The 24,122-nt window shown below is 34.1% G+C and overlaps 1 protein-coding gene across 1 annotated transcript; it reads left to right on the top strand.

Moving 5' to 3' along the window:
- Nucleotides 1-3,140: 3,140 nt before the first annotated feature.
- LOC132549492 (ADAM 17-like protease) lies at nucleotides 3,141-23,002 on the top strand. Its single transcript, XM_060213435.1, has 23 exons — nucleotides 3,141-3,195; nucleotides 3,969-4,098; nucleotides 4,797-4,927; nucleotides 5,668-5,756; nucleotides 6,227-6,327; nucleotides 6,760-6,839; nucleotides 7,282-7,421; nucleotides 7,887-7,982; nucleotides 8,433-8,519; nucleotides 8,916-9,054; nucleotides 9,659-9,769; nucleotides 10,340-10,345; nucleotides 10,677-10,792; nucleotides 12,525-12,594; nucleotides 13,934-14,060; nucleotides 15,924-16,034; nucleotides 17,219-17,287; nucleotides 18,235-18,308; nucleotides 18,716-18,834; nucleotides 19,825-19,903; nucleotides 21,000-21,088; nucleotides 21,689-21,766; nucleotides 22,865-23,002. Exons 1-23 carry the CDS (start codon nucleotides 3,141-3,143, stop codon nucleotides 23,000-23,002), a joined length of 2,235 nt encoding a protein of 744 aa, XP_060069418.1.
- Nucleotides 23,003-24,122: the final 1,120 nt, after the last annotated feature.

Below are 24,122 nucleotides of genomic sequence, written 5' to 3'. Positions count from 1 at the left end.
ATTTATTCTTCCATCTAACTCTTGATCCCGAATACACCCTTGTTCCGGATTATCAAAAAGGATAACTTGCAGCATTAAACGCTACATAAATGCTTTATAGATATCCTTTCATCAATATCATCGATCAACTAACTTTTGAAATAAAAACGTACGAAAAATTCGTTTTCCTCTCATATGGAATTTAACAAAATGGCGAATTGAAAATTTATTTATTTAGCTTTACTTGTATTGGTGGTACATCTATATCAGTGATATGTTGTAAATACACTACCCGCCATTTTTTCCCTTTGCAGAATAAACAATTGCCTAATTTTCGTTATGATATAGACAGGAGAATATTGTTAGGAGGAGGAGTGTCTGTTTCAGTTTAATCTACATGTAATTGTATCATATCTTTGCTATCCAACCTATGATTATTGCAACATCATGATTTTATGAGAGTTAAATTTATTTAAATTTCACAAAAACTTATCCTTACTTCATATCAATATCACGGAGTTAGATTATCTATGTATAAGTCCCTGTCAAAACAATGTATGTCATTGTACCTTGTCGGCCCAGTATCATCGGGTTTTTACTTAGTTTTTTTATAATCTTGTAATATTGTGAATAATTCGTTACTTTTTGATAGATTTGTAACCCAAAAATTTAATGTTAGTGCATTAATAGAGAAACTGTGTAAGCTAAGAAAGGTGTTTTAAAACCTTTTACATTAAAGCTACATACATACCTTAAAATACACTCTCACATAGCGATATAAATAATTGAAAAATAAATTTACAGAGTAATAAAAAACAACACGCACCACATTGCATCTCATTACCTGTAGATATGATGAAATTTATCACCAGAAAATGGAAATTTCTTATTTTTTTTCAGATTGAAAGGGTTATAAATCTGGCTAAAGGAGATACAAGAATACACAACACTTACTTCTAAATTCATCCCCCTTCCTGCTAGCTGCGATGTCCTTTCTTCGTTCCCTTCATTCATCAGAAATCGATAACTTATGACATCCTGGCCTGAAGAGCTGTCAAGCTGTTAAAATGATTTTACTTAATTTGAGATGATTACGGATATTGACACAATATTTTTTATATACGAGAAAATAACTTGATTGGAGTAACATGAAGTTTTTGTCTGGTATTTGGTATCAGGTGAAAAGACGAATATAAAAAATTGAAAACAGATAAAAGTTATATAACACTGCGCCCAGACGGCTGAGTATTGCTGGTGACGGCAATGTTGAAGATACTCTTCTTTTGAGAAGTCGGAAGTCACTCATGTCCCCTCTCCTGACAGTAGTTATTTACCTGTCCACTGGGTGCCGGTCTTCTGTGCGCCTTCCCAGATATATAAAGAGGAAAATTTTAATGGTCATTTCAACTTGAAAATAATGAATTGTTTGTGCTTTTTAGCTTTTAATTGGCTATATATATGTAATAACTATATATTAGAATTTTTATAGGAAACATCTCCTGGTCATCATATAATTTTAGATATGGATATAGAGGCATTAGTTTTGCCTGCGTCCATTAATATAAACTTTATATATTTTACAACAATTGCGAAACAAGTTTTACCAACTTATACTAATCACTCTTGTTGGCCCGGATGGAAGCGCGCGAGGGGTCTTATAGTGGAAGGAAACCGGAGTACCCGGGGAAAACCCACGTGGTCGGGCAGGTGACCCCTTACCTTTTCACGTCCGTTCCGGGAATCGAACCCCGGTCGGCTAGGTGAAAAGCGAGTGCATTATCACTGCGCCACTCGACCACCTGCGTCCATTACATACTTATTACTTATTTTTACTAATTACTAATACAATACAATACAACACAGTACAATACAATACACTATTTTATTATAGAGTCACACATATCATTGATACAATAAGATATCATTAAAATTCAATACAGATGGGTGATGTCCAGTCGTTTTCGACTTACGAGAAACTTGAAAATTCAGTTGCCAATTGGTTATTAACAAAATCCTATAAAACTTTTGAACTAACCGCAAAAATAACTATGAATTTATGTGGATTGGTGTTCATTAAAAGGATACGTTTACACAAAGGATACATACAGTCATTTAATTAGCACCTATCAAATTTACTGCGAAGATTGACATGTAACGTATTGGTATAAGTGCGGAAGTCTATGATGTCCCACCATTGAAGTACAGTTGTGCTTAGTGTGGACTTCGCACTGACCGGCTTAGAATAATTTTGTCAGCGGGTGGAAAGCGAATCTTTTTGATCATTTTCATAGCCAAAATAGAACTTAAATGGCGTCTTAATGAAATATATGAGTCAGACAGAAAATCACTCTCAACTTTTTATAAAATGCGATTTGGCTGAGGGTGGTACACAATATAGGGTGATATTTTTGTTGTAAATAGTTAAAATAGATATAGTTATGATTTGAAAATACGAAAAAATATCGTGTCTCAACGGACGTAACAAAATAAATTAGAACTTTTACTACTTTCTGTTGGTGTCAATTTTGAAAAGAAGTTGTGTGCTGTTGGAGAAAACTGGTTTGTAAACACAGCATAGCGAATTTATTCGAATTTCTTGGTTGAAGTTATAAAAAAGAGATTGAGACTGTCTCCTAAGTACGCCCTTGAACTAAAACTATTTATACCTTATCATATTCATTGTGTGACATTTAAATTTCATTATTGTGCACGCCACCTTCGTTGTCCGGAAAGACTACACAAAGGTATATCACAATTGAAAGTCCTTCAAAAATATCAATAAGATTTCGAATGAGCGTGGATTAGGGAGGTAGGCCTATTGATCAATATCTGGAATTTAAACTTGAAAGATACAGCAGAAAAGAACTGAAGGTAACAATTACATCACGTAATCACTTGATATATCCTAGTTTCTTTAGTGGTATAATTGCGGAAATACACGGATTTAAAAAAAAAATGGTATTTCAGCTCAGCACATTGTATTTCGGAATCGATTATTGATTGACGGAGTTTAATAATGTTCAGGTACCTATTTCCGATTCCGGTAACTAGTCTCACCGGATGTTAGAGTTACAGCTGAGGCGCGGTAATTTCCGTTCAACTTCCGTGTTGTTGTAATGGGCTGATTTGGTTTGTCAACAAACACGAACAGATGACGAGACATGAGGATATTGGCATTTCTCATGGCTATATTTGCCTCTACAAATATAAGCACAGGTATAATCGATCGCCGTCAGTTTTTTACAAGTATGCTCAAGTCCGTATGTCATGTAAACTTGTCTCAGGTCCATCGTTACACGCAAAAATATACATGTATAAGTGATTATAGATCAATACCCGATGTCACATTTATATTTCTAACGAAATGCCATAGAAATTAGGATAATGACCGGAATCTAAGCATTATGTTGAAATATTAAGTATAATCATCTTACCTTATGCAAGGGGAGATAATTCAAAAATTCTTGTTGGTGCAGCAGCTTCAGTTCAGTAGAGAAAATAATTTTACCTGTTTGGTTATTGTATACGCTGTAAAGGCAATAGACCATCAACCACTCAATACACGTCTAATTAACTTTTTCACAGGGAACATCATAGCTGAACAAAAAATGTACATGTCAGCCACTTGAGGCCAGATACCTGAACATAAACTTAGTTGCAGGATTTTTAAGAAATAATTGGAACAAATAGTCACAGTTATGATTGCAGAGTATAAGAAAGAGCAGGTAAAACCACATGCCTGTTTATTGCTCAAACAGGAATAGCCTTGAATCCCTGGAGTGATATATATAAATTGAACTTTAGAAGCTGAGCGACGGGGGCCATATACAAGCCACACCAATCAAATTTCCAAAAATATATTGTCATTTAAGTATCATTAGTAATTTCTATTAGGTTACCTGTGGATGTCATATGTCACTGTTTCAGCACAGACTGTATTGATTAATAAAAAGACATTTCACAAATTATGTTATTTTGTTTTATCACAGGGGAACATGATATGAGACTGAAGTATTTTGAAACTCTGAAGATATCTGACATCAGATTACGAACCCGAAGAAGTATTGACCCCAATCCTAAGTCTCATTTGCATCAGGTTTCCTTTTACGCCCTTGGAAGGTATGTGGTTCCTGAACCATTTCAACAGTTAGTAGAAGAAATAAAAAATTATCATGAAATGCCACCTTAGTAAAATTAACGATTCATTTCATGGCCCTTATTGTAATTATGAAAATGATGGTTACCTTCAAAGTTCAAACTATCAATGGCTAGAGAGAATATCACTTTAACATACTTGGTAGAATAATGGACTGATTGTTGGAATTATTGCCTCATAGAAAGCTGGAGTCATTTTGAGGCAGGGATCTCATTTTGGAAGTTGGTGACCACCTCATTGAATTAACTTCATTATATGCCATGCAGAGCAATTAGGGAAAAATGTCTTGCCCTATGACACAATCGTGTTAGCACAGATTCCTGCAAAACACAAACTGCCAAATGAAGGGAATGTTAAACCACATTTCTCAGACCTTTACTTGAGTTATATATAAGTAGGTCAGTGCTCTAACAAACTGAGTTATCATGGTCCCTTTGTTTGAACTGAATATAATGTCACGTAGTGTTAGGAGCAGACACCTTTCAAAAGATATAAGTACTTACTTTTTATATTACTATCTCATGTAAAATTCAAACCTTATCTTTAGTTGTGTCTGACAATTAAAATGAACTGTTGTACATGTAGCTCCGTTGTTTACGAAAGAAAACTTATATTTGTATACAATATGTGACTATGTATCTATGATAATTGTAATCCACAGAGACTTCCATCTTGATCTTCACCTGTCCACCATCATACAACCAGGATTTAAAGTTACTGTTGTTGACAGTGAAGGGAAAAAACGCAAAGAGCCCATTGACTACACACAGTTTTTCAGTGGTAAATTAACAGGTAACTGTTGACTGTTTGATACAAAGACTCAGACATCAAAGGTTAAAGTCTATAAAATGTACAAATTAATTTCTGTATAAATATAGACTTTGGTCTTATTACAGGGCTCTCACACCCCATTTTGCGACCGGGGCCCGGGGCCCTTTGAATTGGGAAAAATAATAGTGTTTTCCTTAGAATTGGGAAAACTTGGGGTCTAAATTGGAAAAAAAGGATACTATTTTGCATTGGGAATGGGGACGAATATCGGCCCCAAATCTGGCAGATCGAGAGCCCTGCATTATGAATTGCTTAGCACATTATAGGCAGTTATTTTCACAGTATATCCATGTGATAGCAAAGATGTTGTTTTACATTCAGGATAAAGATATGAATTTTAATCAGTTAGAATATAATTCAATTGTATTAAAAGATAATCCCAAAAAATTTCATCCTTGAAAATTACCAGCAATATGATTACAGAAATATGTCTCTTAGTTATTTAGGATTTAAAAAAACAAAAGAATTTTTTTATTATTTAATTTAAAAAAACAAAAGAATTTTTTTATTACTTATTTTCATTTTGTTCGAACAAAACATTTACAAATAATTCAGGAACTATATATCATGCAGAAGTAAAATATCATTTTCTCTTTTCCCCCAAAAGAATTTTGCAGAAACAGATTTACATGTAGTACATTTCCTTTTAAGAATAGGTAAACAGAATTTGCTATAAATAAACCATTTCTGTCTTTGCACAGGTGATGCTGAATCTGATGTCACCGCTCATTGGGAGGATGATGTTTTGATGGCTAGTATTAGTACAAGCGAAGATGATTATGTAATAGAGGTAGATCTACTTAATGATTATACAATTATTGACCTTTTTGAAGGTTCATCTGAGGATTTGTTAACCTTAGAAATGTGATATCCCCAGGATGGGAGCATATGAGGGGTCTTCCTGTGGAAGGAAACCATAGTGCCCAGGGAAAACCTATGGAGAAGGCATCTTTTTACCTCCATTTGAGAAATTGAACCTCTGATATGTAGTTGAAAGGGATGTGTGTAGCCACTGTGCCACTCCTTTATCCTTAAATAATTAGAAAGATTTTTTCCTATGAAATAAGATTTGTGATACAAGTTGCTATTGAATTGACTTAATTTCTGAAAAAATTGACAAAAACACAACACTGTGCATAAGTTTTTCTGACTTTGTCTATTTCTTCCTTCGCAAGGAATTATATTTTTATTTTATCAACTACATATATTTATATATATATAGACATATTTCTTCAAACTTTTAATGTTCTTGTTTTGCAGCCATCATGGCGTGTACTTCCCCCATCCAGTAACCACAGTATCATTGCCTACAGGAAGTCGGATCTTACGTGGGACCATCCCTCTGACAACACTGGCTACAAGTACTACTAATCCTACCATTTGTTTCCATTTCACAATTAGAAAGAGTGTTTTATCTATACTTATCTTTTATCATCCAGGAGAAAAGGAATTATTAATGTATTACTCATTTGTAATGCTTAAATTTAGTGTCCTTTATTAATTTCTCTCATTTTTGAAAGGCTGTTGATGAAAGTACTGGATTTTCTTCATAAAGAATACAAACTATTAAATATAATAATTAAATGTATGTTACAACATTAATAATACTACAGTGAAATCAATTATTTTGTATTTAGGATTTTTGGTTGCTTCTTTTTTCACAAAATTTTGTCCATGGAACAATAAATAGATAGAAGCTGACAGAAGGAATACAAACTGAAGACATTTAACAAAACAATCATTAAAAAAGACACCATTATGGATTTGTTTTTGTAATCCGTGTTTCCTTTCAGGGAAAGATTTTGTGATGGAACAAACAGCACTGTTGATAGAGATGAGGATTTAGAAGCAAACAGAATTGAATTGAATGGAGGTAGGTGCAGAGTATTAGCACCACTAGGTATACAGAAAATTTCTCCTCCATCAGGTGGCCAGAACACATTGATGTTTTGTATGAAGATTGGACTTGACAAATGACCATCACACATAACTTGATATCAATAAAAATGCTGTTAAACTTTAATAGCGATTAATAATGATAACACTGCAATCATTGCTGAGTTTCCATCAATAAAATTTGGTTTAGTTCTGGTTTAAAATTACAGCACAGTGTGAGCTACAATTAACAGTTGTTTTGTGGTTTTGAAGAAGAAGAAAAACATAAAAAAATGCAATATGAAAACACTAAGGTTGATTGTGAAGAAAATATTGACTATGAATATTTACGACAGATATGATGCTCAGGTGAATTTTTCTTTAAAGTGCCTAATACACAAATACTATCTAAGGTCTATATCATGTTTGTTTTTGTTTAGAAAACTTTGAGAGCCGGAAAAAAAGAGACACATCCACGATGATTTCAAATCATAAATCATGTCGTCTGTATGTCGTTGCTGATTACTCATTTCACTCCAATATCGGGAAAAACAAAATTCACTGGACAGCAAGTTATCTGGTAGGTGAGGCCATGCTGAGTTGTAAAACATACAGTGTTCAATGCCAAATTGAAGTATCTGTAGTTGGTTGTATTCAGGGCCAAGTGCTATTTAAAATGTATTTTTGAAACCCTACTACCCATCGAATATTAAAACTAATTTATTTCACACATGAAATGTAATGGAAATGCCTCCCACCCTTCTGATACATGTAATTCTGGAACAGCCCAAAGTTGAGAAATCAATATTCAGTGCTAAATCAAAACCTTAATTATCAATGATTTGAGTTTAACATTAGATGAATAAGTCTTCGGTGTCTTGTAAAAGCAATTATGATCAGACATGGAGGTTTAGTGGCCTATAGGGTATGTGATTTAGGTAGTGTGTGCTGTTGATTTCAGCTTTGATAGAAGTACATATATCTGCGCTAGAATCAGGATTGTTTTACCTTCAAACATTAATTCTGATTGTCATTCTTTTTCCAGATCAGCATTTTAAACAAAGTGAATACAATATATAAAAAAACAAAATGGCCAGACGATAATTCGTTGTTGTCTGATTTCGGATTTGAGATAGCAGAGGTAAGAAAAACTCTCAGCATATGTACAAACATTGTTAAAAAAAATTTCATCACATGTTTGTAACTGATAATATAAGGTGCTTTTTGATGAGAAGACAAGCCTACAGCTGTATGGGCTCTCACCTCTTGCCGGGAAATAAGTAATTTAATTATTCTTGTATTGTTTATCTGTTTTTAATCTATTAAAAAACTTGAATACAACTGGAGTTGCTGTAATGAATTCAATGCCTGCATGTTATGTGAATATTTCAAAATAATTCATTAATGGTGTCAGTTTGATTGTTTGGTCAACTTTGATTTAGATAAACATTTCAATTAATTTGATATAATATTGTGATATAATAAGAATTAATTTAACAGTTGGGCTACTCTGTTTACGAAAAAGAATATGTATACTGAATCCGTTACTAGTTTAACAGACCTGCTTCTTTGTATTTTTTGTTGACGTTAGTTAAAGATCCATGAAGGCTATACGTATGGAAAAGGGGACCACTATAATATGCCCAACAGGGAATTTAACACTACCCGTCTGCTGCAGGTAATTTCTGTTATGATACTACCTACAGTAAACAAAATCCTATTGAAGATTTAATCTCCTTTTAGCACTTATTGCAAAGAAAGTTTTGCATTAAGATATGTTTTCGCTAAAATGCAGTGTTTGTATGTTTTGTAACAGTTATTGTGGATACGAAAAAATTTCATCACACTACTTTTACCACAAAGGAAGAATGAACTAAGATTTGAAAAGTTATGTATGTTTATAATAATCATGATGGAAAAAATTATTGTTTTTAGATGTGGAATATTTCATAATTTTGCTTTGTGAAATCTGTGTGCTTACTGGCACATTAGAACAAAGATAAACATTTATTACCTCACAGTATAAAGATATGATAGACATATTTATTTTGTATATAACTTGTATGATCTTTAGGTTTTCAGCAGAGGGACAGAGTTCCAGGGTTACTGTCTAGCTCATCTTTTTACCTATCAGAAGTTTGGACGTGGTGTGCTTGGTCTGGCCTACATAGCGTCTTACAAACAGAATACGCCAGGAGGGATATGTTCACCTTGTAAGTATAATGTAAAAGTTGTGGTGTGGCTTGTGTTAAATATGGTCTGTGTTTCTCAGCTGATGGAGCATGCTTCTTTAGCTCAGTTGATGGAGCCAGCTGATTATCACGCCAAAGACCTGGGTCGGGGTTCTCAACAGGAATGTGTATTTTCCCTGGAAGTCATATTTAGGGAAAATTAATATGAGATATTATCTATAGTAGAGGTGTTTTTCCAAAATTCGTATGACTCTGCATGGAATTATTCCACTATAAATAAATGAACTTTTACTGGATGTTGAAAATGTCATATGTAAAGTTAAAGTGTAGAGTTTTAGAATTTCATGCCCAACATGAAACAATTTACCAATAATAAAATACATCTAATCTTATTTTGTTTATAATAACATCAAATTTTCCGTAATTTGTGGAAGCATTGACCTTGTTGTATGCAAAGACTTATGGTATACAGCCAGTTAGTTTTTGACAAGTATGGTTGGGCTTTTCAAAATTCTGCTATCCAGCCCTGGTCCTGATCTGTGCCTGGCATTTCTCTTGTTCTTGTGGTCCAGTCGTTTCAACTGCTTACATGAAAGTGGTCTAACTCAGCATTTGTTTGTTTTAGCTTTCGCAGTGGATGGCCATTTGTCCACTCTAAACACAGGCTGGAGTACCTCGGCTAACAGTCAGGGCAACAGAGTTCTCTCCCTTGAAGCAGCGCTGGTCACTGCTCATGGTACACTTCTTTTACTAAACATATTTTATTTCTCTTGATATCTCTTTGATCTGGTAGGTAATGTAAAGTGTGAGTGACATAGTGGAACAAACATTTCATTGTTAAGTATGGTGATGTTGCCACAATGTAAAGTTGTAACTCTTCTTAAGTCAGTTTTCTATATGTATTGTGTTTTCCCTTTTAATTAAAAAAAATAACCCACTTAAGATAACCACAAAGAAAAGGAAGAAAAAAAAACAGTTTAAAAAGTCCAGAAGTCAGAATAGCTGTGCACTCTGTATCCTTTTGGTTAGTTGGCTGGTAGCAAATTTTTTGTCAGGACTCTTGTGTTACTTTGTAATATTTTGGCGACTTACATCAATGTTCTGACTGCGTTTTATTATTATCTATACCTATTCATATCATCTGAAATGAAGACAATTCATCTTTAGTGAATACCATAATTACGAATAATATTATAAATACTTACTGCATCCAACTACATCTGATTTAAGTAAAATGATATTCAAACTTTACTAACGCATATTCTCGTTTGTTTTTTCCATGTGATTACCTCATCTGGATAACCAGAATTAGGTGAGTTAGAAATCTTTCTTACTTATAGAATCATTTTCAGCTGGTGTACTCATTTTTCTCTTGTTACTCTCTATTCTCTTGAGAAGATTCAAATTCCAAATTAACCACATTTTTCCTATTTTGGCTGAGATAACTTATGTTGCACTGAAATCTTTCAGATGTCATACTAGAGTTAAATTACTAAATTGGTGATTCTCCTTGTCAGTAAAATTTGACAAGGCCCCAAGCTTGTGGAAACATATTGTAACTAGGCCTAGTTAGAAAGACGTATGCTGTAATACAGGGCTGATGGAGATTTTGTTTTACTATTAATGACAATATTTCACTTTAGGTCACAGTTGGGGGAGTGAACATGATGCAAGTCTACGATGTACACCAAAACATGAAGAAGGTGGTCACTATCTCATGTATCCCTACTCTGTCAGCGGGTATGAGGCCAATAATAAGGTCAGTGTACAGGAAACATAACATAGAGGTCAGTATATAGGACACCTAGAGGTTACTATATAGGACACATAGAGGTCAGTATATAGGACACATAACATAGAGGTCAGTATATAGGACACATATAGGTTACTATATAGGACACATAACATAGAGGTAAGTATATAGGACACATAACATAGAGGTCAGTATAAAGGACACATAACATAGAGGTCACTATATAGGACACATAACACAGAAGTCAGTATATAGGACACATAGAGGATACTTTATAGGACACATAGAGATTACTATATAGGGCACATAATATAGAGGTCAGTATATAGGACACATAACATAGAGGTCAGTATAAAGGACACATAACATAGAGGTCAAGTATATAGGACACATACAGGTCACTATATAGGACACATAACATAGAGGTCAGTATATAGGACACATAACATAGAGATCAGCATATAGGACACATAGAGGTTACTATATAGGACACATAACATAGAGGTCAGTATATAGGACACATAGAGGTTACTATATAGGACACATAACATAGAGGTCAGTATATAGGACACATAACATAGAGGTCATTATATAGGACACATAGAGGTTACTATATAGGACACATAACATAGAGTTCAGTATATAGGACACATATAGGTTACTATATAGGACACATAACATAGAGGTCAGTATATAGGACACATAACATAGAGGTCAGTATATAGGACACATAGAGGTTACTATATAGGACACATAACATAGAGGTCAGTATATAGGACACATAACATAGAGGTCAGTATATAGGACACATAACACAGAAGTCAGTATATAGGACACATAGAGGTTACTATATAGGACACATTACACTGAGGTCAGTATATAGGACACATAAGGACACACAATGTAATTGTAAGTATATAGGACACAACACAGAACACAGTATCAGTATATAGGACACAAAACATGTGTATATAGGACACATAAAGGTTATTATATAGATATAGAAGTAAGTATATACACCATAAGGTCAGTATAAAGGACACATCATGTATATATAGAACACAGAAGTAATATAGGACAGACACATTACACTGAGGTCAGTATATAGGACACATAAGGACACACAATGTAATTGTAAGTATATAGGACACAACACAGAACACAGTATCTATACCTGTGTAGGACTTATGATATAGAAGTAAGTATATACACCATATATAGAAGTCTGTATATAGATAATTAGGACACCAAGTGTTTAGTATATAGGAGACGTAATATAGAGGTCTGTACATTAGATGTGTCAGACATATATCATAGAGGTCAGTATATAGGACACAAAACAAATAAGTTAGTACATAGGATATATGATAAAGAAGTCCTGTATAATACCGAACACATAACAAAGAAATCAGGATATAGGCATTATAACATAGTGGACATTATGTAAGACATTTAGCATAGAGGTCAGTATATAGGACACTTGTTATAAAGGTCAATATGTAGGACACAATATAGAGGTCAGCTTACAGTATATGGGACACTCAACATAGCTTTCAATATATACAGGATATAAACTACATTAATTTTGTGAGTTTATGGATCTGATATTCACATATTAGCCATACAGACGTTATGTAGGATCTGTGCCTTCAGCTTCATATTTATATTTCAGTATTAGGTGTTGATATACAGTGTGTGTTGTATTGATGAACACAGAGGATTTTTTTTGTCTCCTCAGTATTTCTCGCCCTGCAGTAGAAGATACATATATGTGGTTATGAAATCAAAAGCCAAGGACTGTTTCACAGGTAAGTGATTTGAGTCTGTATGACAATAAATGTTTCCAAATTTGTTAACAGTTTGGTGTCAGATATCACCTCACTGTAATTCGTTATTATCTCTAGTCACATTGGACTTCAGACCATACTGTAACAGAGTTCATTATTTACTCCAAGACCTATACAGTTTGAACCCAGGACCTCTGCTTTACTTGTCTCATGCTCCACTAAATAAAGGGTCACAGAGTCTGAGTGGTTTAGGTATCTGACCATCTTTATCACTAACACTCCACCTCTGGGTTGTGGGTCTGAGGCCTACATAGGGGAGTCACCAGGTACTGACTAGAAATCAATGGTTTTTCTCTGGGAACACTGGCTTGCCGCCAACACCCAAACAGACCAAAGTAGGATGTTTAGCAACAGGAAACCACACCAATCTACCTGTTGTACTAAAGAGAAGATAACTCTAGAAATGTTGTATATTGCAGCTAATATTTTACCAATGTTACAATACATTATGCCTAGGTTAGTTAAGGTGCTTTATTCTTAGCAGTATTTCCCTACAACTGTCCTTCCATTATATTTGTTTGTTTATTCACAACATTAGTCTTTTTATGCTTCTTGCGTTTTAGGGGTAGGGGGTGCATGTAGTGTTATCCATGTCTGCCTGTCTCATTACGTTGGTTTGCATCCTGTTTTGAATCCTTGTTATATCTTGAGAATTTCTCAACAGATTCCACTCATATTCACCACAATGTATTGTAACATCACCACTTACTCCTTATCTTGTTAGGATGATCATTGGTAAAGGTTAAAGGGTCAAAGGTCATATTTGAAAACTTTCGCAAACTTATCAAACTTTCAAACTGATATGCATGGGAGATGACCATCGAGAAATTTCTACTTTTAACAATACACTGAGCATGTATGGGTGTAAGGGCTCCTGTTTTCATATCATAATCATCTGTTATATAGTGGTTCAATTTTCCAAATTAAATTTTTAGGTCATCAGACCCCTTCGGTCAGATGACCTAAAAATTTAATTTGCGATGGCCTTTTGTTTGGCGTCGTACGTCGTCGGTTGTAAACATTTTCGACTTCTTCTCAAGTTCTACATGTCTCATTGACCTGAAACTTACCTGAAATGATCCTTATATGATCATGACCAAAGTTTGTTAATTTCGGGTTGGTCCGAAATCCAACATGGCCCCCATGGTCGCCATCTTTAAAACAAATTTTCGACTTCTTCTCAAGTTCAAAATTTGAAATCTTTTATATTTTATGTCAGATGACCGTTAAGGCCCATGGGCCTCTTGTTTTTATTTGTATGTCACTCATTATAAAAGATTCAAAATGACTTAATTGGCAGCAAAGAGGAAATCCTTCTCTTTCTGTGGGAATGGTCGCATAGATGAAGGTGAGGAGTGTGATGCAGGGGTGTTTGGTGACCAGTGCTGCAACAAAGAGTGTCAGCTGGTGAATGATGCTGTTTGTAGGTAGGTATAGAGATGTTAAATGTGATGGTGACTGATTACAGATTTTAATAAATGGTGTCGCATGATATGAATATTTGTTTTGTATTGGTAAGATTTGAATGAAGACAGAACATACGTTGGGATCTCGTTAAAATATATGTAAGGTTCTTATATCTGTAATACAATGTATTTATTTTTCATTGTATTGCACTAAAATTCCCAAAACATGCAATGAAAAAAAAATATTTAAATAGATTTAAAATCAGTTTGTGAAGTGTTTGTGAAGTTATAGATCAAATTAAGAATTTTGAAAAATTACCAATAGTTATTTGGATTAATATTTAAGTCTATAAGTTCTGGGGTTTAGCAAACAGGTGTATAAGTATAATTATCTTCCAGGATTTTTGGCACAATGTAAAATATTTTGATGAAAACTTCTACACTGTTCATCAAAAAACTGATACAATGTCCTATGAGTTGGCTATTGGCACTGGAAAGTACTTATTTCGCATGGATGAGAAATTTAATGAGGTGACTAGTCACATTTAACATGCGACCTCATATTACTTCAACCGTGTTTAATATGTAAAGAATAATATGGTAATTATACACTGCACAAATGATCCAGATTTTGATTGATGACAGTGAAATTTTCTCCTTGAATGAAATACTAGATATTGTTCCATACAGCGGAACATCCACAGCCAAGGCTTACAATTCAGAGTTTACCACTGTTCATGGTCAGGGTAGTTGTGAATGTTATGAAATAACTTTTTGATAAAACATTTGTGGTAATTATACATGTATAAATGATGACCTTGTTTTGGTTTTGCAGTTTTGGAAGTACAACATTGTTTTTGTAACATTTCGGCAAGGCATATAATATACACAATCACATATAGTAGACAGTTCCATACAGGTACATATGTCAGTACTCATAAACAAACAAAAAACAGACTATGATATAAAAAAAAATGTGAATCTTGTTGACATTTTCAACAGAAAAAGCAGTTAAACTAGATGATAGGAGGATGTTAAGCCTGTTATTTCTCATATGTTTTTTTAACACACAAGTCCAATGGCCAAAAGTTTATCACCTGCCTGGACTAGCAATGAATAAATGTATGTTTACATATAGAAAAAATATAAAGTACATTAGAAAATTCTTATTAAAAAGCATACAGTGACTGCTGTTGATCATAAATCAAAATTTTGAAATTAACATCCAGTTCTTGTCACAACACTGGACCCCGAACTCTGTCCATTATGTATATAACAGGTTCATAATATGAACAATCATTTAACACATGTTCATTGATTACACACTTGAAGGCCAAATAGTACTGCAAGTATGATTAAATTGATATAATTCAGTCTTGCCATCTACTGTATGGAAAGGCTGGGTCATCATCCCTTTCCTTCAATTATTGCTATAAAATTTCTGTTCAATTTAGACTTGAATTTGATTACTTTGATCATGAATGAGAACAGATATTGAAACTGGAAAAAAATTTGCGCTTTGACATCATGTGTCATGTGACTTTGTTCTGCCCTCAAAAAAGGGGACACAATAAGCTATCGCTGTTGTCTGTGTGTGGAGAGAGACAGGATCCAACAGACTATATAAGTTATTGCACACTTTCAGACTAAAATACAAATTCATGAAAAATTCAGGCCTAAATCTTTTTGGACCTACCTAGCTGCTTTTCTAGATTGTTATCATCACAAAAAAACCTGTGCCTGAATGTCTTAAGATATACTGAAGATGATTGTACACTGCTGTTGTCCTGATTTCTGTCGGAAAAATAGATATTTTTTATAGTGTGATTATTACATACTGAAACCGATCATGTCACGTCATTCATTTCATTGTTTTCTTTTCAGTCCATGGAATTTTGCATGTTGCCGTAGTAACTGCAAAGTGGCACCATCAGGGACAGTGTGCCATGACATGCCAGACGACACTATCAGCTGTAAAGGAACAGCCTACTGCGAGTATCCTTTAATGGTGTCCTAGTAAATCCAGCAGGGATATTATTCTTACTCATCCAAAGATTTTGGTTGGGGAATACAATTTTGTTCATCCTTGTGTCCGTCTATCTGTCACAGTTTCCGTAGTTTTCCAGTAAACCATTCTAGATGCTGTAATATTTGTTATTTTTAAAGATTTTCTTTTTGTTGTTTTTGAAACTGAACTTAGAAGGTAAAATAAAATTGTAAATATCAAAATAACTGAAAAAACACACGACTTGTGTAAAATGTACATCCTGTTTGTTTCATGCTTTCAGTAAAACTACAAATATTAGAAACGTCGAAAATAAAACAATTACAGTAACTTCACAGGATGTTATATCTGCATTAATTTCTAGGTCAGGTTGTGCTTATAGCTTTTGATGGAATTTTCAATTTTATACTATTCCTACAACCATAGAAATATTTGCGACTAAATCAACGATCTTGTTTCTAAAGTGTGTCTCAAAATTAAGAATAGCACCATGTCAACTATATGTGACAACCACCATTGGAAAATGATCTTTTTGCTGTTTTTCGTTTCTGTTTTCATCCTCCTGGCAGGAAAATGAATACCTGTCAGCTGAAATCACTAATTTTGTTGTGGATGGTTCAGGTAACGCTCAAGCAGACATCATAATCATCATTTGTTTATCAACCATTACCTTTTACCCATGTTTGAACTTCTCCCTTGGTAAAGTATCTAAATGACTTTATACTTGTTAAGTTTTGGAGTTCTGCTAATGTGACTTCAAAATTCTGATTTGTGTGCCTGTCTCAACCTTTTTATTTTGATAAAATTACATTTAAACAAAAATATCAGATAATTTTTGTAATGTTTTTCATGGGTCTAATTTTTCAAGATTTTCCCGTAATTTTTGAGTTCCTGGTATTGGCATGCCTTGCAATGATATCCCTGTGAACCTAACTTTTACAGATGCTGATTCACAGCTATAATGTTTGCATGCTACTCATTTTCATGTTTCAGGCTAATATGTTCGATAATTATTGATATAGTAAAATTAAATCCCCAACAAATATTACTGACTATATATACAAAGTGTCTCTAATGCTATAATGGAACTGAGTATTTGTACTTCTGGTCAAGCTGAATGAGTAATGATTTTACTGAACACACAAACCTTTCTGTGAAACTTTTCTTTAACAAGACACATTGGGATTAACATGACATGTCCCAAACCAAAGGACAAGGCAGATAACAGTTCCTGTGTGGATGAGTGAGTTACATCTCTTTACCTATTTTCAGTATTTTTAAACTAACTTTTTATCATTTCAATATCGTTAACCCTTTTTATAACATACTTTCACCCACATATATGAATTTGTGATGTAGTATACACATCAAAATACTGGGATGTACCGGAAAGCTGCCCAGGGCGGCTAAGTGGAGAATCATCATGGTATACATTAGATGGTTGAAAATCCATTAATTGGGATAATAACCTTCACACATACTGTTTGTATATAAAAAATTGCAACAATTAACGCCCAGTGGAATTAACCTTGTTTACCGTATTTAAATAATAATTAATGATGGTCTTGTTCGCATTTGAAATACTGACAGCATTTGACATGTAGTCATAAAACAGCCATGGGAGAAAATTAAAATCTGACTTTCTCTATCATAGTTATGAAATGTGAAAAAATTACAAGTTGTTATATGTATAGGAATTAAGTTGACCTTCCCTATCAGGTTTTATGAAATGAGTTTAATAAGTTTAAAAAATTAAAAAAAATATGTAAACAAGTTTCAAAAAATCTATTACGAAATGAAAATAATTTTTATTGCATTATGCAGAAAAATTATGTTTGAACAGGTATTAAAGTAGAAATGTGAAGGACAAAATGGGATGGAGGCAGCCATTTTGTTGCACCATTTTCAACTCATGACAAAACATCATTATCCATATTGTGACATTACAAAGTATTTCTGACTGTTGCAGCCAGCAAACTATGGTCCAGTTTACTAGTGTATTACATTAGTAACATATATGCTGAAATATTACATAAGTAAATTCACTGGATAACAGATTGACTATGTGGACTAAGGGATAAAAATGTATATTCTCCATATTGTTAGGCTTTCTTTTCTATATCATAGGAGATTTATAAATACAGTTGAAGACTTTTCATTCTTAATTTATTTACCATGTGTATGTTGCAGAGGTCGATGTATCAACGGTACATGTTTAGGATATTGTGAATTGAGAGGGAAAGTGGCCTGTATTTGCCCCCAAGGTAAGTACACGTCTGGAAAAAACTGTATATAATTTTGTTTTAAGTCCAGATGATCTTGAGATAATACTGTCTAATAATACTTTCTCTAATTTTTTTTTGCAATTTTTTCACAGAAAACCATCAGCAATAGTTAATATCATTGGCCTTACATCATTTGTGGTCTGTTCACTTAGGCAGACAAACCAGTTCGTCTGTACTTTAAATGTAACATGTTAGACATGAATTGGACCTTCAAATATTAATATAGGCCTGGAAAGGCTTATATAATAACTGTAGTTTAGACTTGTTAGAAATCAGTTAACTGATAGAGACCATGTAAACATTGTATTGTATTTGAAATTTTACAATAACAGTTTTCAACAAGAGACCAGGTAAACGATGTATTGTATTTGAAATTTTTCTTTCAGAATCTGCTTGTTTCCGATGTTGTGTTAAACCTAGTGACATCAATGGTCTCTGTGAAATAGAACCAGAGATGGATAAACTACCTGATGGCCGTCCTTGTTACCGTGGATACTGTGTCAATGTAAGGTTCTTGAGATCCTTGTAACCATGGATATTATGTCAATGTAAGGTTCTAGTCATCCTTGTTACCGTGGATACTGTGTCAATGTAAGGTTCTAGTCATCCTTGTTACCATGGATACTGTGTCAATGTAAGGTTCTAGTCATTCTTGTTACCATGGATACTGTGTCAATGTAAGGTTCTTTTCATTCTTGTTACCATGGATACTGTGTCAATGTAAGGTTCTAGTTATCCTTGTTACCATGGATACTGAGTCAATGTAAGGTTCTAGTCATTCTTGTTACCATGGATACTGAGTCAATGTAAGGTTCTAGTTATCCTTGTTACCATGCATACTGTGTCAATTTAAGGTTCTAGTCATCCTTGTTACCACGGATACTGTGTCAATGTAAGGTTCTAGTTATCCTTGTTACCATGGATACTGTGTCAATGTAAGGTTCTTGTCATCCTTGTTACCGTGGATACTGTGTCAATGGAAGGTTCTAGTCATCCTTGTTACCATGGATACTGTGTCAATGTAAGGTTCTAGTCATCCTTGTTACCATGGATACTCTGATATGTAAAGGTCCTAAACCTGTGCTTAAACTGATTTCAGAAGGTCTGTCTGTTTGGCTACTTGAAGATCTTCAGCAATATATGTTAAACTCTTATTTTCTAAACCTATGAGACTTCCTGGAAATTAAACAAAATACACAGAAATGAATAGCACACTTTAACACAAATGTAGGAAAAGATACAATACAGCAAAATAATAAAATACACAGCATACAGATGTGTTTTTCCTTCTAGGTCTTATCAATGATGCTGAGAACCTAATTTCAAAGTCTTGGAGGCCACTGAGAAAAATCCAAAGTGAAAACTAGCTAACTTTTAGTTTTAATAATGACAGTGTTTATATTTTCCACCATAATGTTGTTAAGATGTGATATCATTTTAGTCTAAATCAGATCATGTGATATGTAGTTATGATTTTGTTTCATTTTGTTGACAGGGACACTGTGAGAAACAGATTGCCGATGTCATACAGCGGCTTTTCAGCCTCATAGATAATATTACTGCAGATGAATTAGGTATGGAATTATTTCACTGAATAAGATTTTTTTCTTTAGATTATAATGAAAATAATTTGAAATAGAAAAAAAATCTAAATAATACCTTTTTTTATCTTTATATTTATGTTTTAAAGTGGTGTTAATGTCTCTTACCATTGTGAGGATATTATCTGTCACTAAGTAAACAGTGGCCTCTAGTAACATCTAGTAACATTGTGGAGAAAGTCAGGGCTCTCACACTCTATTTTGGGACTGGGGCCCGGGACCCTTAAAATTCGGAAAAATAGTTGTGTTTTCCTTAGAATTGGGAAAACTTGGGGTCTTAATTGGGAAAAAAGATACTATTTCGCTCCAAAATCTGGCAGATCGAGAGCCCTGAAAGTATATTTTTCAGCTTCTTTTAAATCTCTTACTAGTGAGACCAAAGGAATGTTTCCTGATACAGTTGACTCGGTGTCAAGTGACATTGTGGGGATATTTCCTGTTACAGCTGCCTCATTGTCTAGAGACATTGTGGGGATATTTCCTGTTACAGCTGCCTCATTGTCTAGAGACATTGTGGGGATATTTCCTGTTACAGCTGCCTCATTGCCTAGAGACATTGTGGGGATATTTCCTGTTACAGCTGCCTCAATGCCTAGAGACATTGTGGGGATATTTCCTGTTACAGCTGCCTCATTGTCTAGAGATATTGTGGGGATATTTCCTGTTACAGCTGCCTCATTGCCTAGAGACATTGTGGGGATATTTCCTGTTACAGCTGCCTCATTGCCTAGAGACATTGTGGGGATATTTCCTGTTACAGCTGCCTCATTGTCTAGAGACATTGTGGGGATATTTCCTGTTACAAAGGCCTATATTTCTAGTGACGTTTTGGGGATGTTTCCTGTTACATCTCTAGTGACGTTGTGGTGATGTTTCCTGTTACATCTCTAGTGACGTTGTGGTGATGTTTCCTGTTACATCTCTAGTGACGTTGTGGGGATGTTTCCTGTTACATCTCTAGTGACGTTGTGGGGATGTTTCCTGTTACATCTCTAGTGACGTTGTGGGGATGTTTCCTGTTACAGAAGCTGTGATGTCTATTAACAATATCATGATGTTTATATTACAGTGGCCTTCATGCGAAGCAACATTGTGGGAACCATTATCCTTTTCTCTTTAATGCTGTGGATTCCTGCCAGCTGTACTTTCAGCTATTTTGTAAGTCTGGTTAATATCGACTGATAGCTTAATAGCTAAAGCACATTGAAATATTTTAATTAGAATCTTTTTTGTTTTCCTCCATGCTTTAATTCCCCTGTAATTCAAATAAAATTACATGTTTCCATCTTCTGTAAGGATTCTTCTTCAGAAACTGTAATTAAACACGTTTATTTGTTTGTAATTTTGTTAAGGTATATCACACATTTATTGAATTCAGTTATACAAACAAATTTTTTAGGAGTCCAGTCCAAGCTCTGTCTGCCAACACAAAACAGAGCTGCTCATGAAGTGGGGGGGGGGGGGGTGTTATTTTGAAGATATCTGTTTTATTGATACCTAGCTCAATAAATCTCCTTATACATATTTACTTAGTTTTTGGATCTATAAATTTGTGGATTAAGTGTAACCACAAAATCTAGGAAAAGAAATAAAATCCCTCGCAAAGTTTATAATTTTATCGTATCAGGCCATCGAAGAATGAAATCAAGAAGAAACATTTTCTCTTTCTTTCAAAATATCTAAAAAGTTAACTGCATTCAGTTTTAAATGATGTCCTTAAGATTTCTGACCTGTATCAATGTAATTACCTGCTTGTAGGACAAGAAGAAGGAGAGACGATACTACAAAGAAGCACAAGGTTATACTAATAGAGGTTATTTTGACCGCAGTAGATCAGTAAGTAGACACAGGGGTTATACAAATCAAGGTTATTTTGACCGCAGTAGATCAGTAAGTAGACACATGGGTTATACAATTCAGGGTTATTTTAACTGTAGTAGATCAGTAAGTAGACACATGGGTTATACAAATCAGGGTTATTTTAACTGTAGTAGATCAGTAAGTAGACACATGGGTTATACAAATCAGGGTTATTTTAACTGTAGTAGATCAGTAAGTAGACACAGGGTTATACAAATCAGGGTTATTTTAACTGTAGTAGATCAGTAAGTAGACACTGGGGTTATACAAATCAAGGGTTATTTTGACTGTAGTAGATCAGTAAGTAGACACAGGGGTTATACAAATCAAGGTTATTTTGACCGCAGTAGATCAGTAAGTAGACACATGGGTTATACAAATCGGGGTTATTTTAACTGTAGTAGATCAGTAAGTAGACACAGGGGTTATACAAATCAAGGTTATTTTGACCGCAGTAGATCAGTAAGTAGACACATGGGTTATACAAATCAGGGTTATTTTAACTGTAGTAGATCAGTAAGTAGACACATGGGTTATACAAATCAGGGTTATTTTAACTGTAGTAGATCAGTAAGTAGACACATGGGTTATACAAATTAGGGTTATTTTAACTGTAGTAGATCAGTAAGTAGACACATGGGTTATACAAATCAGGGTTATTTTAACTGAAGTAGATCAGTAAGTAGACAATGGGTTATACAAATCAAGGTTATTTTGATTTCAATTGTACTAAACTGAAACAAAACTGGGTATTAAAAACTTTCCCCTCTCAGGCGATTTTCATTTCCAATTTCTTTGATTTGTTTAAATTTCCTCCCTTTCTGTTATTGCTTTAGAAAGACAAGAAAATCAGCTGAGACCAAATTGAGCACTGGTTAGGCTGAAATTTCCTGTTGCATGTACAACATACTCTTTTCTCTTTCACTTAGAAAATATCTGATAAGTATTTATCTGACCTGACCATGGTAATCCTTTTTTATATCCAATATTTAATTTTTTCAACAGATAAATAAATGAAGATGTTTATATATTTCCTTTCTGAATTTTGTAAACTTTTGCTTACTTCCATTGTAGTTACATACTTTAGTTGAGGAAGACAAAAATCGTGTGTGGCATTATGGGAGTTTCAAGCTACGACATGGTGGCAGTGTGGTGCGTAAACAGAATCTGACGACTGGGTATGCAGACTTGGAACGGGAGTCAAAAGTTTAGTCAGTGGAGTGATGATGGAGAATGTTTATGGATTTGGTGGATAGAAATAAGCTGTCACAGGTTGACGAAGAAAAAGCACATGAAATATTGACCAATGGTGAAAGCTATGGGTGTATAGATGGATTTTAGCTGGCTTCAGTTATAATTACAGTCAGTAAGTGTGATACCATACTGATGTTTGGCCCCAAGGATTTACGACCCAACAACCTTTTTATAGGACTGAATCAAATTGTTTTTGTGGTTCAGAGTTGTTGCCAGGAAAAAAAGAATATGTGCTTGGTGCCTGTCTTGGAAAACAGGAGACAACTATGATTAATTAATTAATTTTTGAGGTGTCTATTTTTTCTTGCATTTTCAAAAATAATGAAAAATTGGAACCCTTCAAAAAAAAAAAAATTTGCCAATACTTGTAGCTGAAGAAACAACAGATGTATACCATCCAAATAGCTATCAAACTATCTACCTGTCAATAATAAACAATTTTTGTATACGACAGCAAAAATTAGTTTGGCATTTTTAGCTGACGTAAAGGACACATCTTTGCAGGTCAAGGTAACACACCAGGTATTGCAATAGCGTACAATATGCCGTTTGTTAGCATAGATTTGTCTCTGTGTTTAAGAATTCATTACACCAATGAAAGTAAGAGAAAAGAATGCTCAGTTATTGTCATGTTTATGCTTTTAAATCCATGAAGAAACTGTAACAAAACTGTACGCTGGTGTGATGAATTATTTTAATCATGGAAATTTTCATGAAAATCTTATTTTAACGTATACGTTTTTAAGGGTATATTCCATCTTTGAAAAAGGCAAAAAATAGAAACCCTTGAAAATGATGACCTTTGCAGCATCCAACAGAAGAAAAAAGTTAATAATTACAGTGTTGACTTCACTGTAAGGAAGTGAAACCGGCAGAGGTTCTGTTATACAATCACTGTGTGAATTGTGTCTTGTGCCGTATGGCTTGAGCTCCGTTGTAAATATATTTGTGAGACTGGAATATTGTTTGGATGTTTATTGGCTGTGTGTGTTAGAGTTGTCAGCCGTCTTCAGTTGTTATCAAGAATTCGGAGCCTTAGGTAAATGTGTTTGTAAAGTGTTGTGATACATAGAGATTG

This window comes from Ylistrum balloti, unplaced genomic scaffold, assembly GCF_031769215.1.
Source record: "Ylistrum balloti isolate Yb309-2 unplaced genomic scaffold, AGI_CSIRO_Ybal_v1 Utg370058, whole genome shotgun sequence".
Lineage (NCBI taxonomy): Eukaryota > Metazoa > Mollusca > Bivalvia > Pectinida > Pectinidae > Ylistrum > Ylistrum balloti.
This window is presented reverse-complemented; position numbering and strand designations above follow the sequence as displayed.